The following is an 18,774-nucleotide window of genomic DNA, read 5'->3' on the forward strand; positions in this document are numbered from 1 at the left end:
AAAGTTAGCAGGATTAAATCATCAGGGCTAAGGAAAGTGTTACACCTGAGAATATAAATGGATAGTCTAAAAATGAGGGAACTAGGTGGCAATATATCAGAAAAAGTTCTCAGCACAAGTAAGGCTTTTGTCACAGAAGCAATCACAGAAGCAAATTATTTCTAGGATTTACTGATAGAATTTGCTCTTACATCTAATAATGTAATAACGTAATTCCTACACTCTAGTTGCTGTTGATGTCTCAGCTGGACTGCTGAAAGAGGTGTTATACCTGAAGGTAAATGCAAAAGTCATACTGGAAAGAAGCTAGAGAAAAACAGTAAGTCATTTAATTAATGCAGTCTATTACGAACATGAGCAACACTATTTTGTCTATGAAAAGATAGTGTACATAACCACACACAAAAGCTTGTATAAATGAATATGCACATATATTAACAGACACAATTTTTAAAAAAATATGTGAATATATATATAAAAAAATTAAAATATATTATTCATTTTATATATTATTCATTTTCATTGGAAGTATGAAAAGGAATGCAGCAAGAAAATTGAAGTTGGATACAGGAAATACATTTTCATTCAGGTAAGCATTAGTGCAATCTACACACAAGTGTTGCAGCATTCCTTCAAACAGACGTTTTTATAAATCAATTAGTCAAACAATTCTTTGTGAGTGATGCCACTTTTGAAAACGTGATCCACAGCCTCCTTAGATTCTGTGAACTACTCCAGAGAAGTCCCTGAAAAACAAATGAGCAAAGCAAACCTAATCTCAGCGTATGCAACAGTTCTCATATTTATGTTTATGAGTGCACAAATTGAAGATGTTTGAAGAATGCGGATCAACGTATATTAGAATCCGCCTCAGTGCAGAGATTAGATTAAACTCTTGGGGCCTACGAGCCTATAATTCTTTTTATTCCTCTGTGAAAAATCACATCCCCTCTGCAACTCAATTTTCTTTTACTCAACAAAAATGCAAATAGTATTTTCCCATCTCACAGGGGGCTGTCAGTACATGCATTATATACATTGCTCAGGTACAGTGGCAGTTGCATGAACTAAAGCACTCAGAATTTTATTTACCTCTCCTCCACGGAGGTCTTCTAGGTTTTGAACATCTGGCAGAAGGATGTGGAGATGCTGGAGTAGGCCCAGAGGAGGGCCACAAACATGATTAGTGGGCTGGATCACCTCTCCTACAAAGGATGAGGGAGATGGGCTTGTTCAGCTTCAAGGAGACCTCATCACTGCTTTCCAGTGATTAAAAAGAGTTTATAAACTTATAGTGATAGGACAAGGAGGATCGGCTTTAAGCTAAAAGGAGAGATTTGGGTTCGATGTTAGGTAGAAATACTTTTCTCAGAGGGCAGTCCGCCCAGGCATAGCTGCTCAGAGGGTTGTGGTGCCCCATCCATGGAGGCACTCAAGGCCAGGTCGGATGGGCCCTGGGCAGCTGAACTGGTGGGGGGCAGCCCCATTCTTGGCAGGGAGATTGGTCTGGATGGGCTTTAAGGTCCCTTCCAACCGGAGCCATTCTGTGACTGCACGATGTCCAATCTACACAGCATCTGTCACACCATGGGCAAAAGGAATCTCACATCAATGGCATTATATTTACAATGATTTATTTAAATGCAAGTAAGAAAGCTCTTTTGATACAAAATAAAGAGTACATAACATGAGCACATGCAATTGAGAAGGCCTGCAATAGAAACTTCCACAAAGCTTTCCAAAACCACTGCAGCTGCTGGAGCTGCACCTAACAATGGCTCTGAGTACCAAAGCTTTCAGTCAGCCCTACAGAACGACGAATGAGGCACTCAACCGGCTATTTCCCACTCCGTGCCCACTGCCGAGGAAGAGCACTGGATGTAGACGGTGGATAGGAGAACCAGGCTGCTTCCCTGCACTTAAGAGCAAATTTCGGCCCAGGCTTTCCACCGCCACGGAGGCAGCAGGGATGCCGTCACCCTGCTCTCGTATTTCCGCAGCCGCCCTCACGGCTCTGGGCTCAGGGGTGGCACCTCCGTATCCGCAATGACAGAAACAACGCGGCGTTAGTTCTGAGGAAGAAGAAGGAGGAAGGCAGGCAGCCATGTGAGCGCTGCCCCACGGAAAACCCGGAGGAGGCCCCGAGCGGCCGCACCGCCGCCGCAGCCCGGGCGAGGGCGCAGAGTCCGGTGCCGGCAGCCTTCCTTCCCCTTCCCCGCCTCTCTGCCCGTATAAGCGGAGCGGGCGTCCCCAGCCAGGCCCGCCAGACCGGTTGGTTCCTGCGGGCCGCGCTGCTCTCCCCGCCTCCCTGAGGCGCGGCCAGGCCCGACCCGGCCTGGCGTGCTGCGGCCGCACCGAGGCCGGGGGGCTCCATGGCCTTCATCCGCAAGCGGCAGCAGGAGCGGGAGCTGTACTCCAAGGAGAGGTGAGCGTCCGGCCCTCTCGGCTCGGCCTCGGCGGTGGAGCGGGCTCACCCTGCCCGGGGAGCGCGGGCTCTGCGGGAGGTCCCGGCGGAGCGCTGCGTAGAAAGGGGGGCTGCTGCAGTGCCTGCCTTGTTACTGCTGCTGTCATCGATTGCCCCGGCTTAAGGCTGAAAAGGCTGCAAGGGTAAAGCTGGGAAAATAGAGTTGCGTATAAGCTCCTCTTTTCTGTTGTGTTCGTGGCGTGGAGGTACAGCCCTGCTGCTCTGTAAATGCTGTTCACGCTTTTCCCGAACATGCTGTTCAGCGTGTTGCCAGCCTTCGCATTATGGGCTCCCTGGCAGCTCCTCAGAGCACTAAATGCAGCTGCTTTTCCTCCTGTCTGGCTGCTGTGCTGTGTGCCTAACTGAACCTGTGAGCAGGCCGTACCACACGTGCCTTGTAAGTCCTGAATGTGCTCTCTTATTTTTAGCCAGTGACACAGTTTCTTTTATGTGCCTTACCTACATCTGGCTTGTCAGAAAGCTGCAAAGTTACTTCTGATCTTTGTATTGCCACCAAGGAGATCTGTACTAAATAAGAACTGGGCTCAAGTGCTCCACAGTTGTGGCCCACACTATGGGAGGCAGGTCCCACCTGGGCGTGTTGCTGTGCACATGTCTGCTGTTTGTTGTTTAGGAGCAAATCACATGGCTGAATGAGTTTGGCTCACTTTATCCTATAAATTCTGATTCGTTGCTGTTGAGTGGTGATGCTACTACAGCTTTTGGAGTGTTGACGTAATCCAAACACGTTCTGTTTTGCTTTCTTGAGTATCTTTTCCTGGCTGCCTTTGTGGCTGTTATGGTTTCAGTTATGTTTAGTTAAGTCCCCCCTTTCGAGGGGGAAAGGATAAACTTCCCATGGAGGAGGAGAAGGATTTTTAGTTTTGAAGTCAAACATCTTAAGTGTAGGAAATGCTAGAACCATGACTGTTAGCTCTGCTCGGGGCTTACTGTAACTGGTCTCCCCTTCTCAGAAGCTGAGAAATGCCCATAACTCACCACACGTGTTCCAAAGACCCAGGTGGAATTTAAGTTTCACCTAAAAGCTCTGAAAGTGATACCAACTTAACCATGTTTGTCAGTGTTACTGATTTTCAGTTATAGAAAGTTCCTTGGAAGCATTTGAGGATGTTCTGTCTTATTTGAATTTGCAGTTTGAGGATATTGTGGAAGATGAGTTTTGTTATTGTTGACACCTGCAGTTTTCTCCACCTCTGTATTTGCTAATTGGTTTCTCTGCTTCTCCCTGTGGCCTAACGTGTAAAATATTTTGTACTTCATGTCAGCTGCTTTTTCCTGTTTCTCATCTTGTACATGTTTTAAAAAAGAAAAAGAAAAAAAAAAGCTTAGAAACGTTTCTAAAGCACCCTTAAGAGCTTTTGGCTCTGAAATACCAAATGAGTAACATATAATCCTGCATTTTCTTCTTTTGTGGTAGTCTTGCCTTAAAGCAGCACAGAGAAGTTGTTTACTTCTCTCTCTTGAAGGAGTTGCACTGAAATCTTCTCTTTTAGCCTTGCTGGGTACTTGTTGCAGGGACACTGGATCCTGCCCCAGAGCTTCTCCTGACTGAAGTAACCTCATTGTAGCTATTTCATAGTGAGTTGACTAGGACTTGAAACTTTGTGGTAATGGTGTTTCACACATGGTTTTATTGTTTGTTTATTTGTATAAAGCAGTGTACAAATGTGTGAGCTGTGGAAGTTCTGGTTAAGAGTACTGTGAAACAGTGAGTAAAAAGTCAATCATCTTACATAGATTTTGCTTTGGGGGAGGGAGGGAGGGAGGAAGGAAGGAAGAAAGACCAGTTCTAAGTGGTAAGAAAAAAAACATTGAACTAATTAGTTGGACTGAATTAATATCTGATTACATAAGCCTACTTTCTGATATGTTATTTTCTAGGACAAAACAAGGTAATTCTAAAATGCCTTGTTTGTATGCTGAGGACAGAGAGGGAGTTTTCCTTTAAATAAACCAATTCACCTATTTAGTTAATTTTGGCAGCGATTTCCCCTTCAAACATACCTGTATTAGAAGACATTTTTTCACTTTTCCTAGGTGTTCAGAGTTTAATAAAAGATGAGATATTGTGTCTCTTTTTAATGATATGTGTGCCTACCTGGTGCAACCATTAAAAATATTCAGCATTCGTGAGTAGGAATATATATAATTTTTTTTCCCCAATTAATCTTAGTTAAAATTGAAATTAAGTGATGTTTTGCTAAAGTTGTTGCTTTCTTTATCTCTTGAGTTCTTGGTTCAGCTGCCCACAGGTGTTTCTAACACTTGCTACACAGGTCTTTTATAAATAGACCTGCTGGTTTGCCTGCTTGGTTTTCTGTTGCCAGAATTTATCTGTTCTGCTGCTAGCATCACATCAAGATGATGTATTGGCAGTATTGCTGGTTCATCTGTGTGATGGTTGCTTGGTGGTTTAAATCTTTATCTTGCCCTCTTGGGACAAAATATTCATAATGGAGGCTTTTATACAAACATCAGCGAGTCCTATAGTTGGCCTACAGATGCTCTGCTCTTAAGAGGAGGTTTGCTGTTAGAACTAGTTTTGTAGCCCCAGGCTGCCACAAAAGTAGGTGACCTGCTCTGACCCTGGCAGTGTACTTCCATTATCAGGACTGTGCTTCCTGGTCAAGTGATTGCCCAAGGTGTGTCCAGTCAGACACCTGAAGGTGTTGTGCCCCAGTGGTTTTCCAGCATGTGCAATGAAGTGATGGAAATGGGAACAATGAAACAGTGCAGTCACAGTTAAGAAATTAAAGCAGGATCAGCAGGCTAGTTTCTCTTCTGGGTGGCACAAATGGAATTTTGCTGAGATGTGTCCTTGCATGCTCATTCCTGTATCCACTTACAACAGATTTGATCCTTCAGTTGGTAGGTGACATTGGTACATAAAATAAATTGTGGGTTTGTTGATCTGTTTTTGCTGTTGTTGGGTTGGTTCCCCCCCTTGGACAGTCTCAGTTGGAGCTCAGTTCTTTAAGAACTGAAGTACAGAAGGACATGCACATTAAGCAAAACAGCAGTAAAATACTCAAATCTGATAAAGAACACTCTCTTCTGGGGGATGCTTCATAGCGTCTTGGCAGGGCTTGCATACCTCAAGTTGAAGTTGGTACAAGAATTCTACATTTGTTTTCAGTGCTGCGTACTTTGAACAATGCCAGGAATGTTTGGGTGTAATTTTGGTACCCAAAACTTATGCTTAGGAGATGACATCATGTGAAGTCAAATTTTGCAAGTGTTTTCCTGGTACTTAGCATGGTGCCTAGTTCTTTGATGTGTCTTGGGTGTGCTCTTGGCTCGTATCCCTCAGCCCTTTTCTGAGTGGCAATTATATGTCAAAAATAAACCGAAAGCCAGAATTCTTCGCTGCTTTATTTACCAACCTCACCTGCCCTTCACTAGTAGTTATGTAGATTAACTAGATTAACATTTGTTTTGCTTGGCAAAGTGCTTGTGCTTTGTTTTGTAATGTTTTTTTTGTTTGTTTGTTTTTATTTTTTTTCCTGAAGATATTTCTGCATGGCTTCTATCCGGATCTTTCAGGTTTCCTTAATGCCATTTTTCTGGGACAAAACAAGAACAGGAATGTGAAAATGTCTTCAAGTTATATTGGCGTGTTTTAATTTACATGTAAGCATGGGTACTTCCTTTGCTCAAGCAATTAAAAGAGTATCTGTTTACTCCACAAAGTTTAGTGGACTAATGCCAGTGGATGTGGGTTGTTATCAAGATGCTCTGATGCAAAAGCTGTTATGGCCTTTACTAAAGTTCCTTCTTCTAGTCTGTCCTGACTGTTGTTGGTCTGAGACGTAGCAGCTTAAATGTCCTTCCACCCACTGTTAAAGATCAAGATTACTGATTGATTCCATCCTGGAAAGTGGAACTGCTGCTTTCTCTGTCTCTGACCGCAGAGTTGCCTCCCAAGTAAAAAGGTTTCATCTCTGGCCGCATTCTTCTTGTCACGACTCCTTCAACACTGCCTGGTCTCTTGTCCTTGTTGTTCCCTTCCATCAACTCATTCAAGTTATTCAAGCTGAGCAAACCGTCTCGGGGAAATTCCTCAGCTCTCAGTGGAAGCATGTATACTTTCCTAATCTGATGTCTTCTTCAGTTGGTATTGAGTTATCTCCAACTGTTTTAAGCAGGCTGTGGGGTGGAGGAAGTTGGCAGGCTGGGTTGGACCAGTGGAGCTATTAAAGCTTTTGTTCTTCAGATTTTGAAGTGATCCAATGCTTTATGCATGTAACTTTTTTTTTTTTTTTTTTTTTTTTAGAAGTTCCTTGCAATCTTACTTTCTACTGGCAGCAGTTTGAGGATAGAGACAAGACTGTTAAGAAGCTAAAATACAAGGCGTGAGCATCTTTGAAACTCTCACTCCATAGAGATATTTTAATGACGTTTGAACATCCTTTGAAAATTTTCTTTGTCAATTTCCATCATTTTCAAATTAATATATTCATTCTTAAAGGCATTTTAATATGTCAAGTTCAGTGTATGAAGAAGGAATAGTAAACTAACCCATCAGAGAGAGAGGTGAGGTGCTGGAACAGGCTGCCCAGAGAGGTTGTGGATGCCCCGTCCCTGGAGGTGTTTAAGGCCAGATTGGATGGGGCCCTGGGCAGCCTGGTCTGGTATTAAATGTGGAGGTTGGTGACCCTGCATGTGGCAGGGGGTTGGAGCTTCATGATCCTTGAGGTCCCTTCCAACCCTGTGATTCTGAAGAAATGCCTGTGACTTAATGACTGTATCAGTGCGTTGCAAGCAATTAAATAGCGTGGTGACCACAAAGGATGTGAACGTAAGCCTGTGAAATATGTCTGCATTATGAAGCAAGCATGAATATAACTTACAGTATGCTAAACTGTGAGTTTTATTGCTTGATTTCAAAGGTTTTGACACCAACAGATACTTTCCAGGTTGCTTCTCAAGAGAACACGTCTTCTTAGAGAGGGAATATCTGTAATAAATGCTAATGAAATCTTTTGTAAGTAGGAAGTTTCAAGTAATAGTTGAGCTATACATTTTGCAAGTGGGTTAAAATGAACCTCTTGCTGGTGCTAAGGCAAATACCTCAAACTTGATCCTTTTGTTTGCATGAAACAGTGGCTTTAGATAGACAACTAATACTGCATTATAGGAAAACAAGGTTTGAGAGCAGCAGCCATGGATAGAAGATCTTTTTTTTTTTTTTTTTTTTTTTTTTTTAAATTAAAAAACACAAGTGCTTGTATTAAAACAAGAACTCTATTTTCCAGATAGTAAAAGAAAAGAAAAAAAAAAATCATCTTAGGTGTGATAGTGGTGTTGTGCATTTCCCAGTTGATAATTACAGTCTGTAGTTGAATTTCTTTGTTGTGGTTTGGTTTGGTATATTTTTTTGGAGCAGATATTGCTGTGAATAGATTTTGGTTTTGGTTTTTCCTGGGGGAAGTGTCAAGTCACTTGCATTATTGAAGTTGACCATTACTTCTCACTGGAACACCTTGTTTACATGTTTGCCTTGAGGGATGGCTGAGGTTGGGTATTGTTGGTGTTTTAGGGTCAGACTTGAGGAAAATCGTGGGTAGGCTGGGAGTCTTGCCTGGTGTCACACAGCTTGGTACTGGCTTTGTGTGCTAGGCTGTTCTGCCAGGGCAGCATGACAACTCATGAATTTGCACACCACAGGGAATAGCACAGCTGCTCAGTGGTTTAAGGCCAAAAGGAGTACGAGTTCTCCACTTCTATGCTGTTTGCATGCTGGGTATCATTCTCTTCCTACTGCTTGGTTTTGATTTCCCTTTTCCTGCTCTCTCCCCTTGTTGTGCACAGAAGAATCAACTTACCATTCTAGATGTATACCAAACATGCATACAATTCTTGTCATAGGACCATGTGACAGCTGATAGCACATAAATTTTGCATGTCAGTATCTTGATACCACAAACATCTTTAGAAAACCTTCTTTAGTTCTTTGGAAGATAATCACACTGCTGGTTCATCTGAACTCCATCTGCTTTGCTGCATGCTAAAGATCTCCGTTGCTATTTCTGGGTTTCCTATTTGTTCCTATTCCTAGATTTCCTATTTGTTCAGGCCTTCACAACACTGTTTACCTACAGATGCAGCATACCAGAGGGTATTGTGTTCCCTTGCTACCTGTAAATACTTGTTAAACCTCTTGACAATCCTGAAATAACGTCCTATGTGGTGATGGCCCTCACGAGAGACCCTATTGATACAAATAGTATTAGTGGCTATACTTTTTATTTTTTTACATGGAAAAAATCAATTTGATGAAGCTCTGGGTGTTCTGTAATAACATTTGATGAAACCAATTTCTCTTTTTTTTTTTTTTTTTTTTTTTTTTTTTGAGAGCTCCATAGATCACTAAAATAGACAAATGAAATATAAATACCTAAGCTAGAAGGACTGGTAAGAATTGGAAAAATTGCAGGTTATTCCACAGATCATGCTTCGTAATTTCGGGGTTCATTATAAGCGGTAACTTAAACTGGTCTAAATTTGTAAGCCAGTCACAATCAGTTGAAATACAAGTATATGAAGATTTTGGTATCATAAATAAAACTTAAACATATATTCACTGAAATAGAAGTGAGAGGAGGAACTACTACTGAAGGACAATCATTGAAAGACAGCAAAAGGAGAAGGAAACCCAGAAAGCTCCAGGGAATTGGAGCATGCTGGTAATATCTTGGAAGCGAGTGAAATAGAGCTTGATCTATACAGGCGTGCAGTTAGACTCAAGGAGAAATTGTATGTCATCTTTGCTTACAGTGTCTTAAGTAATATATTATTTTTGTCCTGGTGAAGAAACAGTGAAATCATTTGAGGAATACTGTATGGCTGAGAGAAGTGGAATTTCTGAAGGGTGCAGTTGTTACGACAGAATTTTTGGAGACATATGTTCATCTTGATTGTAACTGGAGCCTTAGATTAAAAAGGGATGATTGTGTGTTCAGAGACTTGATGTCTGGATTGTCAGTCTACAGAAATGACTTGGTAGCCTGAAAATATTAAAGGAAAATGCAGTTTGGGTAAAGGGACTTGAATGGGAGAACAGCAAGAAGCGTGCTACACATCTTGGGCCTTTAATGGATTGTGAGGAGCAGGGTATTTTTTTCCTTTTGCCGTCTTCTGGAATATCAACAATCGCTTGAACAAAGCTGGCAGGAAATATCCCTGTGCGATTCCCACATTTTCCTCTGTACCACTTGTGTGGATGCTTGGAAGAGGCTGCAGAACCAGATGGAAGTTTTTGTGAATGGTGAAGAGAAAGACAAAATGTGGGGAAAATGTGCTCTTCCTAAGACAGCCTAGTTGAGAACAAAGGTTGCAGTGCAGGAGGCTGATGGTGTCCTGCAAAGCTTTATTTGTAGAAATGAATAGTGTTTAGTGGTATTGAAGAGATGTAAAGAGGCTAAGACTAAAATGGTAAACTGGATGCTGAGGGTAAATAGTGTATTTTAAAGGAAGAAAAAACTTGGTTTTCTACAGTACCTAGTTGAACTCTTCATAATGGCTGTGTTTATCTTGAGTTTTTGAGCCTGCCTTGGGCATTACTGCTTCACAAAAACATCTGAGGCAGTGGCAGTGAGGGTAATGCGAGGGCAAGTACACCCCAGGTCCTTCCCATTGGGCCCATGATTCTGGCTTTGGGAGGGTGAATTGATGCAAAAGCTGTTGAGTATGAAGACGGAACACTTTCTAGGTAGGGAAGGATCATCCTGAAATATTTCGAAGAAAACTCTTGGCTTATGTAAATGTGTTGGGGTCACTGCAAATAATGTAGCTGATGTTTCGATGTAGAAACATGGCTTGTCTTGGATATATGGAGGATCTCTGCGTTTGTTAAAACCTTAAAAGGCATGTCTAATAATTGTGTTGACAATAGGTGAATTATGAAAGACCATATAAATGTGTGGAACTTATCCAAAGAATAGATGAAGGCTAAGGAAAAAAATAGAGCACTTTGGAAACTAATTCTTTGGAACACGCCTTACCCCCAGGTGTCTTAGAAGATGATTTTTGGACTGCTAACATCATTGGTCTGAAGCTGATTATTTCCTATGTCCATAGTCAGTTCCCAGATGAAGGAGTGGAATATTTTTCAAACAAATGAAAGGTGTTCAACTTCTTAAAAATTTAATAACTTTGCCTTGTGGATACTAAGCAAAGTGCATAGGCACATATATATATCAGAAAGAAAAATACATTCTGACATAACTTTAATAAAAAGCTTTGAATAAAAGTGTGATAGCACTTGCTGTATCAGTATTTGCAAAAGCCCAGGCCTTTTAAGCTTGTCCCAAGTGATTTGGGTGATGTTGAAAAATGAGATTTAATGGTAGCACTGTGGAATCTGCTACAGTTTCATACTCATCTAACCTTTTAATGTGTAGAATGCTTCTGGTGAAGGGTTTTTTCCCTTCAAAATGTGGAGCTGGAACCTCTGTTTTGTTTCCTGAGATGATCAAAATAAAGCCTCTGAAGCCTGGAAATTCAGTTTACACCTGTTGACAACTCTTTGAAAGGGTAGATAATAGCAGGACAAAGGGCAAATGGTTTTACGTTGAAGGAGGGAAGATTTAGGTTAGACATGAAGGGGAAGTTTTTTTACTGTGAGAGTGGTGAGGTGCTGGAACAGGCTGCCCAGAGAGGTTGTGGATGCCCCGTCCCTGGAGGTGTTGAAAGCCAGGTTGGATGGGCCCTGGGCAGCCTGGTCTGGTATTAAATGTGGAGGTTGGTGGCCCTGCATGTGGCAGGGGGTTGGAGCTTCATGATCCTTGAGGTCCCTTCCAACCCTGGCCATTCTACAATTTCTGACAGGATGTGCTTTCATAGGTTGCAGTAAGTTTGAAAAATAAGCTATAAAAAACAGAAAGCAACTGGTATTATGTCTTCTGAGAAACTACGTGTGAAGGCAAAGTCCCTGAAACTCCATTGGAAACTGAAGGCATTCAAGAACCATACAGCACCAGCAACTGTGGGATAGGCTGACATGACGTATACCGTTGTAACTTTTATGTTTTCTTAATGGCATCATAAAATGCTTGTTTTCAGGAGTGGATGGGTGTTGGTAACATGCTCGACTTCTTGAAAAAGCAACAGAGAATTAGAAGAATGTCTTGGACATGGGCTATTAAGAAGAGAAGCAGTTTTGAACATGTAGATTCATTGCTACTTGTAGTTAAAGCAAACTTTTGTGATGTTCTGTTTGGTGTAATGCAGTCATGACACAAAACTTATGTAAACAAAATGAATTTGCGGATAGTGCTATTTTTTTCTAGTATATAATATGCTTACTTAACAAGCAGACTGGTTCGAGTTCACTTTGTGAACTCTTGACGCACTTAATGCTTGCTATTTAAATGTGAAATACTGCTCTGGGGATGCTTGGCACTTATTAGCAGTGTCACAAGCATTTCTTGTAAAACACATCATGAATGCATTACAGAGCTTAGCTCAAAGCGTGGATGTGACTAATGGTAAGTACTTCTGCCTGTCAGGGCAGACCCATGCACAAACAGCAGTTGTTCCTATGACTGAAGGATGTAAAATATTTCCATTCCTGTTGTGCCAATACTCAGTTATTCCCTACCACTGAAACTCATAGGTGAGCATAAATTCACCATGCTATCACAGAATGGCCAGAGTTGGAAGAGACCTCAAGGATCATGAATCTCCAACCCCCCTGCCACAGGCAGGGTGACCAACCTCCCCATTTAATACCAGACCAGGCTGCCCAGGGCCCCATCCAACCTGGCCTTCAACACCTCCAGGGACGGGGCATCCACAGCCTCTCTGGGCAGCCTGTTCCAGCACCTCACCACTCTCTCTGTAAAGAACTTGAACTACTTCTGCTAGTAAATCTTTAAGTGCTTGTAGCAGTTATTTAAGCTGTTTGAGGATGTAGGTTTGTGTTATATCAAAGCTAGCCTATTTGCATTTATCTTGTGAGAGTATTGTCGTGACAGTGGTCCTACAATGAAATACATCAGACTATTTTTATTGTTTTTTTAGTTGAGGTTTGTTTATTAGTCCATAAGCAGGCTTTCTGTGCATTTGAGCAAGTATTGGTGCAATGAAAGTGCAGAAAAGTGGTTGGAGAGGAAGGTTATACTTCACCAGAGTGTATCTGTAGAATGATGCAGCCGTGTTCTAAAAATCATGCATGTGGTTTTCACTTAACATTTTAAACCAGTGTCACTTGGCTTTCCTTCAGAAAGATTTTAACTTCTGTGTTCCTTGCTGTTAATTCCTGTTCCACCTCTCATGTCATTGTGGATTTTAGCTGGCTTATACTCGTGTGGGTTAAATTAATTATTATTTTAAAAGATTGACTGTTCTAGGCTAGTTCACACCTGAGGCATGAACAGCCTGAAATATCAAACTTTACATGTTTAGGAGGAGCATCAGACAGTCATCATCACATGCACGCAAAATTTCCACATAGATTTGTTCTTTAAAAAAATAAATTTATTCATTCTTAGGGATTGAGGGAGGAGCAGGGCACCAGTAACAGTGAACATTTCCCAATGTTTTTGTTAAGAATATTAACTATTCTGTGGTGTTTTGGTTTTGAAGGAATAATTTGAGTTTGTTTATTTGTAGGTTTTCACTGCTGCTGCTTAACCTGGAAGAATATTACTTCGAACAACACAGAGCTAGTCATATCATAAATAAAGGTTGCAGAGATGAAAGGTACAGAAGTTTTGCATTCCCTCATTTACAGGAGTTATTCTAGTCTAACCTATCTGCAAGGTATACATAACTACTTCTTTATTTATTGTTTCCTTTAGGAAAATAAGAGGTTCCCTAAAAATTTGCTCAAAGTCAATCATTTTTGAATCTGATGAGAATCTGCAACCCATTATCAAGGTAAGCAGTGCAACAGTGGTGTATGTTTAGGTGGATGGTTGGACTGGATGATCTTGTAGGTATTTTCCAACCTTGGTGATTCTGTAACTGCACCTTCTTGGGAAAGTGAGATTGCTTTTAAGGAGCACACATCTGTGTATGTTTTTGTAACTTGCCACAGATACCGTTGAGAGACTGCATTAGTATAAAAGCACCAGAAGACAATGAAGCAAAAAATCCATTCTTACGGTATGTGAATTTGATTTACTGTATATATGCATTTGACTTTTTTTTTTTTTTTTTTTTTTTTTTTTTAAAGCTGAAATGTCCATCTCTAAGTATCTTACTTACATTCTAGGGAGATATCTGGAGGGATTTCTGTTGTGTGTAATCAGGTAAGAGCTGCGTATAATGGATTTTCATTGTATAAATGTGAGAGGTTATGTTCCTTAATGGTGTTTCTCAGAGCTGGAATTCTAGGATGAGGAGTTTCTGGAAGCAAAACTTAGCATTAACATGAAGCTTTTGATGCTGGAAACTTTAAACTATTAGTGGCTCTATTAATGGGACTTTGATTAAAGGGAATTTGCTGCGCTGTACATGTTACAGTAGAACTTAAGACAATCTTAAAATTGAATAAAAGAGAGTAGACTTATCTGGTTATTCATCATCTTTGTTTTGGTTTTGCTGCAGTTGTATATCCTTTTCTTCCTTCTGTAGCATGTATTGGTAATAACAAAGCCATCTGAATTCTTAAAGTTCAGTAGACTATGTTTTCGTAAACTGTCCACCAAATCATTTTCAGTAGCTATTCTGAATCATGGATTCAGGTTTCAGCTGTGGGTTATGATCTACTTGAACTTGTTTGTATTTACTAAAGACCAATGTACTGTACTTCAAACTTTGATTAATTGGAGCTGGTAAGTGTTCCCGTGCTTCAAAAAAAGTTCATGTTTTCATTTCAGGAAATAACTGAAATGAGGTGGGAAATACTTTCTTAAACTTTGTAGCAAATTTGTAAAATTTCTTTTTAAAGAGAGCTGAATTTAGTAGCCTTGCTCAGTCCAGTACTGTGGCAGTCAAAAAGGGATTCAAGCATGTGATTTAATTTGCACTAGAAAAGTTCATGGCCTGTGTTAAAGTAATCAGTACACTTAATTTCATCTTGAAACTACTTCTCAGAGTTCTGTGTAGTTAAGACTCATTGTATTCATGGTTTTTTTTATGTATTCAATGGTTTTATTCTTTTTAAGGCATTTCTGATTATTCTGTGTAAACTTCCAGGTGGTAAAGGGGAAAAAAAAAAAATCTGAAGTATTGTCTATAATGTCATTGCCTTTTTTATTACCCGTTCCTCTATCATACAATATTCATATATATTCTGCAGAACAGGTGAGTATAGAAACATTACAAAGGAAAAAAAAAATTAGCTTTTAGAATAGCGAACATTGTTAGCCCCACTGTGTGGAGTGTCAGCCATCCTCCTGTCACTGGGGAAGTGCTCTGAAATGTTTTGATGGAATGACATATGCTTGTATTTTTGTATGAAAGTATGTCAGGTATGAAGTACTCACAGGTTGTATTCATGATAAATTATGACCTAATTATGAATATTTCTTCTGAGTGCAATTTCTGTCTTATAGGAAAGTGCACATATTGAATAATCAGATCATCTTGAACATGCTTGCTTTTTTTTTTTTTTTTTTTTTTTTAGGCTCAAAATAGTACTAATCCATAGCTGGACAGGAAGCTTTGCTCTGTGTAACAAGTAACTTAAAGACTAGTGGCTATACAATACAGTAAATAGAAATAATTTGGGATTACATAAACTTACTTTTCAGTAATTTTTCTCAAGGTAGTGTTGGAGAACTGCCTTACAAAATAGGTAACTAATACAACATGGCAACTTTTTTGCTCTGCTTCTGTATGTATTTTGATGTGTACTGTCTACTTTTCCCATGTAATTTGGAATTGGAGTGTCTCAGTGTAGAAAAGCCTTTAATTATTGTACAAGAAGTAAGAGCTAAGCATAAAGCGCGCGGCTTTTACTGGGTTGACTTTCTTTTGCTCTAATGTAGGTCTGTAAAAGCAAACATCAGATTAAAGGAGCTAGCTGTTATTTAAAGTAGCACTAACAGAGGCACACTGGGCATACCATTTAATTTCGTCTGGCATATCGGTGCTGTGAGTTGCCCTGTGGCAAAGGCCAGCTCTCCTGCTTGTGGGTCTACAACATTTCAGGCTGATGCTATCCACTCTCTTTACCTTCATTTGCTAGGCCAAACCATATAACTTGCTTTTGCCTTTTTTGCTTGCCTCTGGAGGCAGACCCACAGGCCTGGTGCTTGCTGTAGGAAGCAAACCAAGGCACTGGGCCTAAGCAAACCATGTGTCTGGAGTGGGTGGATGCCTGGTGTTTGAGAAGACCATTGGAGAAGGCAGGTATCTAAGGCATGGAGCAGAAAACAGTTGGTCATGCAGTCTAGTGTGTTTTGTGGAGCTCATACCCATTTAGGATCCTACCCAGGTCTGAGATTTTAGCTCTTTTGATTTGATTTGAGTCTTTCCTATAGACGGAGTGAAACATGACTCATTTTTTGGCTTTGACATCTTTCAGATGATAAATGATAAGGTGATAATCTACAAACCAGTGTGACAACAGTTAAGCCTTTCTGTAGGGGCTATGAAGGGAAGAGGTTTCATATGGTTTTTTTGTTGGTTTTAGTGGCTTTTTTTGAGTGGAGGATCCTCTCCAGGTCTGGGAGTAGCATCAAAGAAACAAAACTGATCAAAAGTAAGCTGTAGGGTGAGAAAGGAAATGACATTCATAATTGTTGGAACTGGAAGCAAAATGTTTGGCACAGAAAGAGCTCATTTGAGAAGGCTCGTGCAGCAGTCATGGAGTGAGGCCCTCTGTGAGAAGGGACATTCCCTTCAGAGCAGAACCCTAGGGGCATAAGCTGCCAGAAAAAAAGCAGGCAGAAATATTCTGTTGAATGGGGTTAGGCTGGTGGCTGTGCTTACTGCTCTCCGTCTTACAGCTTCTTGAAGGTCATATGATGGGAATAAAAACTCACTAATTAACTGTCAAAGTAAGCCTGTGAAATGCACTGAACACTCATCCCTTTCACAGCAGCTACAAAAGGTCATTGTTTTTTTGCTGTTCATCTAGGGTAGCTAAAGCAGGATGTTGCAACCTAGTATTTTGGTTGCTTAAGCAGTGTTCTTAGCTTTGTATTTATCAGGACTTACATTTATTATTGATGGCTGGGTGGAGAGGTGGTGGTTTGTTGTTTTTTTTTTTTTTTGGCGGGTGATTGTTTATTAGTTTGTTTTTGGACAAAAGCCCTAACAGTCTCTTGTTCTTTCAGGTTTTTCTCATTAAAGAAAGAAATGTTATTGCACCCTATAAAACAATAAGAGTAAGTATACAGTTTTTCATTATTCTTAGCAAATTAATATTTTGCAGAGACCAATGCTCTCTATTATGAAAGAGTAAGATAACTCTAATTGGAGCAATATGACAATAAAACTTCAAAAAATAAATAATTGTGCATATTAGATAAAACTAGTGTCTGAATTTTTCCATAAGGCATATGTGATATTTATTGGAATACGTGCTGCAGACTTGTCTCTTGCTAATTGCCTCAGCGTGCAGCTCTATGGGCTCAACAATCAGACAGACAACTGTCCACTCATATTTGGTGGGCACTGTTTCTCCTCAGTTTTAATTTATGTTTTCCAGCTGAATGGGTCACAGTTCAAAGAAATTGCAGGTTAAGTTTGCTCACATCAGAATCCAGAGCTTGCTTCTGTTGCTTTCTACTCAAATTCTTGAGTTTGAAGTCTGCAAGGTAAAGAATTGAGTGGTTTTCAGCTGAAATGTGAGGTAGATGAAGATACAAACACAAAATGGAAAAATCAGAGTCTTATAAACACTCTTTCTGCCTCAACCTTTTTCCGCAGTTTAGAAGTGAGCAGGCAATTAAATTTGTTGCCATATTTCTTCAAGTAAAAGGTTTCAAGAATGATCAAGTCAGTAAACTTATGTTGCTACTGTGAACAGGAAAGACGGTTAGTAGATGATGTCTGAATTATTCTCAACAACTACTTCAGGTTGTTTTGGTGGTGTTTCTAAACTATGATTTTTAATTATATTTTTATTTTCCTTATTTACTTAATGTCACTAATTCCTTATGCAAAACCTCATTTCTGTTCTCTTGTATTCTCTGTTTTGCTTCCAAGTGCAAGATTTATTAACTATCGCGTAACTATCAGTAGCATTATTGACACAGGGGAAAAAGAAAATAATTGGAAGAACTGTTTGGAAACTTCTCCATTTTAGTTTTTCTGAAGTCAAGATACTTAAATAATTCCTAATAGTTAACCATTACAGCTTCCTTCATGAAAGTGCAGTTATGTTTCTTCATGGCAAAACAAGAAGTCTAGTTTGCCTTCAGCCACTTACGAGTATTTCTTTGCTGCTGCTAGGTATACTTGAATCACTGCCTGTTCCAGGTGGTTCATTGGTTGCTAGAATCTGGTAGTATGATTTTGCTTCCATGTCTTCAATTGATTTTGTTTATTTATTTGTTTATTTTTGGAGATCTATTACGAAACACCAAGTCTTTCCAGGCTGTAGAGCTAGACACAGAACTGCTTTCCACAGGTTTTACCCTGTAGGCCATAAGTGACCGTTGAAGACCATCCACTAGGGAATGAGAGCCATGTTTCTCCTGTTAAACGAAAAACGTGTAGTCAGTGAAATGTTACTGAGGCTTTTATCCAAATTGCTGTAGAACTTCTTGTCTCTCATTAATCTAGCACAGTTTGCTTTCTGAACCATGCTTTGCTCTTGGATTGCTGTCAGTTCAGCTCTGACTGCATAAATTATGCTAACAGTCATCTAGAGTTTCATTTTTTTCTTAGGTTGTTCATAGTTATATCCACATTGATCAATGTCTTGAAGTAGACTTACTGGTCACTGTTCTGGAAGTCTAACTTAAGAAATCACAGAACCCCACAGAATTGTCAGTGCAGTTTTATACTATGCTCAGGGATTTTCAAGGGATCCCAACCACCTCCACTGTAGACGAGTCGTGTGTAAGGGTTACTATCAGCTGATCCATACACATTTTTAGCAGATTTAAGTCAAAACCAGAAATATTTTGAACTTACACTTCAGAGAGCTGCTTGTTAGTGGCAAGGAGGTTGGAACTTTAAGTGTTCTTTAAGGTCCCTTCCAATATAAGCCTTCCTATGATTATACGATTTGCTTGTGTATGTGATGTTAAACTAGTTGGAGCATGTATTAGTTCTGGACTTGGAGATGTTGTTGCTACATTAAATGGAGTGCTTCGAAGCTGTTATGTTGTATTATATTAAGAATACCAAGGACTGCACAAGGAAGTTACCACAGGGAAGTTAGA

The 18,774-nt window shown here is 40.2% G+C and overlaps 1 protein-coding gene across 1 annotated transcript in view; it reads left to right on the forward strand.

Annotated features, from left to right (window-relative positions):
* Window positions 1-2,372: 2,372 nt before the first annotated feature.
* Window positions 2,373-18,774, forward strand: part of NSMAF (neutral sphingomyelinase activation associated factor) — a gene marked incomplete at both ends in the record, with an annotated part of 36,981 nt that continues 20,579 nt past the window's right edge. Inside the window, 6 exons of the mRNA XM_079533477.1 lie at window positions 2,373-2,425; window positions 13,100-13,189; window positions 13,288-13,366; window positions 13,527-13,594; window positions 13,704-13,740; window positions 16,717-16,767. Of these exons, the coding sequence (XP_079389603.1) occupies window positions 2,373-2,425; window positions 13,100-13,189; window positions 13,288-13,366; window positions 13,527-13,594; window positions 13,704-13,740; window positions 16,717-16,767 (378 nt within the window). The remainder of the gene's footprint in view (window positions 2,426-13,099; window positions 13,190-13,287; window positions 13,367-13,526; window positions 13,595-13,703; window positions 13,741-16,716; window positions 16,768-18,774) is intronic.

This window comes from Tetrao urogallus (genome assembly GCF_951394365.1).
Source record: "Tetrao urogallus genome assembly, chromosome: 3".
Taxonomy (NCBI): domain Eukaryota; kingdom Metazoa; phylum Chordata; class Aves; order Galliformes; family Phasianidae; genus Tetrao; species Tetrao urogallus.